Raw genomic sequence first — 6,000 nt, 5'->3', positions numbered from 1 at the left:
GGTTCCTCTGCCTTTTCTAAAACCAGCTTGAACATCTGGAAGTTCACAGTTCACATACTGTTGAAGCCTAGCTTGGAGAATTTTGACCATTACTTTGTAGTGTGTGAGATGAGTGCAATTGTGTGGTACTTTGAACATTCTTTGGCATTGCCTTTCTTTGAGATAGGAATGAAAACTGACCTTTTCCAGTCCTGTGGTCACTGCTGAGTTTTCCAAATTTGCTGGCATATTGAGTGCATCACTTTCACAGCATCATCTTTGAGGATTTGAAATCGTTCAACTGGAATTCCATCACCTCCACTAGCTTTGTTCGTAGTGATGCTTTCTAAGGCCCACTTAACTTCTCCTTCCAGGATATATGCCTCTAGGTGGGTGATCACACCATCGTGGTTATCAGGGTCATGAAGATCTTTTTTGTATAGTTCTTCGGTGTATGCTTGTCACCTCTTCTTAATATCTTCTGCTTCTGTTAGGTCCATACCATTTCTGTCCTTTATTGTGCCCATCTTTGCATGAAATTATGTTCCTAAGCACTTGTATATGACTCTTACATTGCCATTTCACTAGTTAGTTATATATGGCCCTATGTTGCCCTCCTAGGTGTGATTCTTTCCTCCTTTCCTGTTGTACGCATCTTTTCAAGATGCCATATACTGCTTGTCTTAGTAACCTGTTATAGAAACAAAGAGCTCCCCTGGTAGCTCAGCTGGTGAAGAATTGGCCTTCTATGCAGGAGATCCCGGTTCTATTCCTGGGTTGCGAAGATCCCCTGGAGAAGGGACAGTCTACCCTCTCCACTGTTGTTGGGCTTCCCTGGTGGCTCAGACAGTAAAGAATCTGCCTGCAATGTGGGAGACCTGGGTTCGATACCTGGGTTTGGAAGATCTTAACCCACTCCAGTATTTCTGTCTGGAGAATCCCCATGGACAGAGGTGCCTGGCAGGCTATAGTCCATGGAGTCACAAAAAATTGGATATGACTGAGCGACTAAACACAGCATAGAAACAAATGTCTTGCCATTTCTTAATTGGGGAGCGTGGCTGCCCTAAACACTATTAATACTCTAAGTGAAAGAAAATGATAGCAGTCTAGTTTTATTCAAGTACCTGTTTTGTGCTATAGCTTTTACATTTCTGTCTCTTCTTGCTGAGGATTTTAAAACCCAAATAATATTTTGTTAGCATAAAATTTACCATAATTGTACATGATAATGCTATGCACTGTCCAGTTTATTTTTATTTTTCCTATCAGAACATTAATATTCTCAACTTTTAAGGGCTTTATGGACTGGCGAGTGATACTGATCTAAATGAATGAATGATTAAATAAGGAAGAAAAGAGAAAGAGTATGTGTGGGGGGCTGGTTTTCAGGTTCTGTTTCTTCTTATGTGAGATTTGGTGGCTTGTTATCTTTCAAGGCCTAGTTCATCTATGTTGATGAATTTATAGGCATAGAGTTATTTATAGTTTTCCTTAGGTCAGTAGTAATGTTTCTTTCCTCTTTCATATCTGATGTTAATAATTTGTGTCTTCTCTCTTTTTTTGTTGTCAGCCTAACTGAGCTTTGTATATGTTATTCATTTCTTCAAAGAATCAACTTTTGGTTTTATTCATTTTCTCTATTTTTCTGTTTTCAGTTTTATTAATTTCTGCAGGTAAAAAGAAAAACATTTGTTGAACGATGAGGTGTATTTGACAAATTAGAAGTGGACAGTAGTCTGACAGGGGAAAGAATAGTTAGAATTCCATGTTTGCCCATGAAATTATGATTAAAGGAAACCTGTAACCATTAAAGATAACCTTTAGGTATATTATTTTGCACTAACAATTATGTATTTGTATTTCATTTAAAAAATATTAGTGATGGTGCTTAAAAATCTCTGTGTAGTTATCACTGAAAAGAACAGTGTTTTACTACACTGTACATACTCAGAAGCCTTTTTAAAGCCATCATCATGCTGTGTAGTCTAATATATATGTGTATATCACCTGCACAGTTTTCTTATTTCACTTCTAGATGATACAGTTACCATCATAGGAGAAACATGTGTCCATTTGACTGATTCTTATGTTTCCTTTTCTTGCAGAAATGCTGAGTCGACTGTCAGGATTAGCAAATGTTGTTTTACATGAATTATCAGGAGATGACACTGATGAGAATATGAGGGCTTCCTTAGAACCTGTGAGTAGCTCTGTTCTGTTTAAGCTGATGAGATGTATATTCCATGTTCTTCTGATGACAAGGATTTAAGATGAAAGAGAGTGAGCAGCCTCCCTTATGCTAGGTAGAAGAGAAGATTAAGAAAAATATTGAGGCTTTGTAAATGCTCCTTTTCCTGTAAGGTTGTAGCCTGTAAGGCCCAGTAGTGGAAATCAAGTCCTAGATAAGATTAGAAAGAGTGTCTCCGTTTGTCCCCCTGGGGCTTGCTTAGTACTAGATTGTTTTAGCTCAGGTATGTTCTCTTGTTTCACAGGAAACCTCTGAAACAAGAAATGGAGCAACTCTCTGGTTTCAGACTGTTTGCCATTATAAACTCATCTAGCCCTTCTCTTATAGTTTGTATTGTAGTTTTTGAAGGTCACATAGGAATCAAAGAAAGTCCTTTCACTTTCTGAAAAGATAAGCAGTGTTTCCTGGTGGCTAAGAGAATTTTATTCAACTACTCTCTTAATTTTAAATTTTGGGCTCTTTCATTTAATGTTTATGTGATCTTTGCTTCCCTTTATTTTTCTCTTTGGTAAAATTAGTATGATAAGACCGTAAATGAGATAATGTTTGTAAATGGTTAACATTTGCAAAATAATATGTATTGCAATGGCTCTGATAATAATTATTGGATAATAATAATATTGGGTAATTATTATTGAAAAGATGTCTTTTTAAAATTTAAACTATTTAAAAATTTTTTATTTCCCCTGCCAGGTAAGTATGAGTATGTCTCTGTCCACTCCCACACAGCATTAAATGCGTTGTAGTGTACATAAACTCACTTCACTGCCCCTCCCTACCCACCCTCCTCCTCCACCCTCAGCCATCCTCTACAGCCCCTCCTTTTTTGCAACTCTCATCCATTCCAAACAGCTCTTCTAATAAAACCCAAGCAACATCTCTGGAGGGTTTTCCCCAGCCGAAGGAATTCAGTCCCAGGGAATTATACCACTAGACTGCAAGATTTACATAAGCCAAGCCCCATTCTTGACACCTAAGGCCCCTTCTTTCCTCCAACCCATACTCTGCCCTTGAACCCCCATCTCCTTGGAAAGATTTCTTAAGTAAGGACAAGAGATAAGATGAAGTTGGAATGAAGAAACTCCTGTTGGGAAGTTTATACCTTTTCACTCATAAATTGGCAACTTTTTGTCTAAATACCAGGAATTACCCCAAGAATCTGACATGGAATTTAATGATAGAACCCAAGAGGATGTTCTGGAGCGCCTGGCTTACGTAGAGCAGTTGGTGGTGGAACTAAAAGAAATCATTAGACAGAAGGATGCTGAATTGCAGCAGAAGGATGAAGTTCTACAGGTACCATTGCCCTTTCTTGCCAAGCATTTGATAAAAGACAGACATGAGAGTAACTTCAGTTTTTCTCTTCACTTAGATTAATAGAGAATCTGATTTTCCTAATACCGTAAGATGATGCCTACTGAGAATAACTTTTGTTATATACTGGATAAGTGATGAATAAACATTTGTGTATTTACCATCATTGTTCTCTGACAGGAAGAAAGAAAAGCTGCTGATAACAAAATAAAAAAGCTAAAACTTCATGCTAAGGCCAAATTAACTTCTTTGAATAAACACATAGAAGAGATGAAGGCACAAGGAGGGACTGTTCTGTCCACTGAACCTCAGTCAGAGGAGCAACTCTCCAAGGTATAGTAACTGGGTATAATATACACTTCCTCAGGAGCAAAAGCCTCTTGTGGTAGCAGATCTTCACTAATCACAAAAATTTATGAAGCTGAAATAATAATAGCACTAAATGCTGTCCTTTTATTGAGTTCACAGTCTAACTGGGCTATGGACCAAGCACAGAATAAAAGGCCAACAAAAAACCTGGAAGTTAAATATCAGTTGTAACCTACCCTTGCAGAGAATTAAAAAGGCTAGTAAGAAGTAAATATTGAAGTGAGGCATTTAGCTTTTGAATCCTTGGTTAGAAGAGTAAACTAGATGATCTCTAAATTCTTTAGGCGTAACCCTTAGGTTGCTAGTACCCTGGTTAGTCTTTCCTTCCTGGGTCTAATGCTCAGAAGATATTACTTTTCCTGCATTGATAGATAGCCTTATTTAGCTTCTCAAAGCTGATTTTAGAAGCTTCTCTTATTCTTCTCAGACTGTTATGTGGAAGAAAGTGTAAAATTATTCTGTGTGGTTCCAATAAGCAGAATAGATTCATTTTGGAGGGCAAGGAGTGGTGGTGAATTCAGTTGGGAGGCAGAATCTGGTTCAGTCAAAAGAAGAGCTTTCGGAAAGAAAAAAAAAAAAGACTGTTGAAAGATTTTAATTCCTCCCCTCCTTCTGTCTCTTTTATGATTTTTTGTCCTTTACTTAGCAGCTGTGTTTTCCTAAATTCTGCCCTCTAGTTCTCCAAGGAAGTGGGATTATGAGTTTTATGTTAAGTTTTAGTCCTGTATGGCACTGACTGATTTTGCCCTCAGACTAAAAACTGTAAAAATAGGAAATTTGGTGTCATTTCTCCCAGGTATCAGCTCCCTCTGGTGTCCCCCTGCTTCTGGTTGCTCTTCATCATTTTCAGATAGCCATTTGTCTATCTTGTCCAGTTTATAGTGAGGAAGGATGGGTCTTTCAGGAACTTCTTGGCCGTACGCAAACTCGAAAACTCTAAGATTGCTTCTTTGTTAGGTCAAGTGTTATTTTTTGCTCCCATTTATTGGATAATACTATAATCAAGGAGCTGTATAGGGCAAATTAGATTCTTTTAAATAAATAACTTTATTCCCTGCATTTTCAGCATGACAAGAGTTCTACAGAGGAAGAGATAGAAGTAGAAAAGATAAAACATAAACTCCAGGAGAAAGAGGAACTAATTACCAGTTTGCAAGCCCAACTTACCCAGGCACAGGCAAACCAAGCTACACAGGTAGGGGTGTAAGTTACCTCATAATCATTAAGTTAACAAATTACTAAAGCCCAATGGATTATTATACTAAGTAACAACAATAGTCATATAATATTTCTCTATGTCTCTGTCAAACTCCTTCCTTCCTTGTTCCCTTCCCTTTTCTTTCCTCTTATCTTTCCTTCTCCACTAAGTCTAGTAATTCTACTAGACTGTGCATTGGTGTTTATCATCCATAGTTGATATTTGTAGATAGCCAGATATCTTTTTCAATAAATGGTTTCACACATTTCTATTTCAGAAGAGTTTTCTTGAATCATATAGCTTGTAGTATTTGGTCTGTTTTCTTCTTTAGGGACTTCTATTACCCATATGTTTCACCTTTGATTATCTTCCATATTTGTTACTTTCAGTTCCTTTTTATCTCTTCATTTTCAAAAGTTTCTTCTTTTTTTTTTCTTCTTTAAGGCATTCTATTTTGTGTTTATTTACTTTTGCAAATAAATTGTTTTGTGTTCAAAATAAACTGTTTTATGTTTTGTGTTCCTTTCAGGACTCATTTTGATTCAAAAGAATCAAATTTTTCCTGAATTTTGTTACCTCATTTCTGAATTTTTCTAATTCTGATTTTAAAACTGTTCTTGTGTGTCTTATGTAATTTTCTTATTTTTAAAAATACCTTTTGAAATAGATTGCAGTTTTTACTTTGAGCTTGCCTATGGTATGCTTTTCTCACCTACTTGGTTTTCTTCTTTTTTTTTTTTGCTTAATAATAACTTTGGATGGGATTTGACTTTGATCCTTTTATGTATTCTTATTTTTGTGTGAAATTAATTCTCCTAAACTTACTGAAGGAGGCCTGATTGAGGAAAATGTTTTTCATTTAACAGACTTCCCTTTTTTGTTATTTTTG

The 6,000-nt window shown here is 36.5% G+C and overlaps 1 protein-coding gene across 6 annotated transcripts in view; it reads left to right on the top strand.

The window, feature by feature from the left end:
- The first annotated feature begins 2,089 nt into the window (after positions 1-2,089).
- Positions 2,090-6,000, top strand: part of GOLGB1 (golgin B1) — a 64,593-nt gene continuing 60,682 nt past the window's right edge. For 4 of the 6 annotated variants that reach the window (XM_068982615.1, XM_068982599.1, XM_068982591.1 and 1 more), the window contains exons 1-4: positions 2,090-2,182; positions 3,374-3,526; positions 3,725-3,877; positions 4,980-5,108. In XM_068982615.1, the coding sequence (XP_068838716.1) occupies positions 2,090-2,182; positions 3,374-3,526; positions 3,725-3,877; positions 4,980-5,108 (528 nt within the window). Of the gene's footprint in view, positions 2,183-3,373; positions 3,527-3,724; positions 3,878-4,979; positions 5,109-6,000 lie in introns of those variants that run through there. The other 2 variants (XM_068982624.1, XM_068982606.1) reach the window with 1 other exon arrangement.

The sequence above is a fragment of the Capricornis sumatraensis genome, chromosome 1 (genome assembly GCF_032405125.1).
Source record: "Capricornis sumatraensis isolate serow.1 chromosome 1, serow.2, whole genome shotgun sequence".
NCBI lineage: Eukaryota > Metazoa > Chordata > Mammalia > Artiodactyla > Bovidae > Capricornis > Capricornis sumatraensis.
Note: the sequence above shows the minus strand (reverse complement) of the source record. Positions and strands in the feature narration are given on the sequence as shown.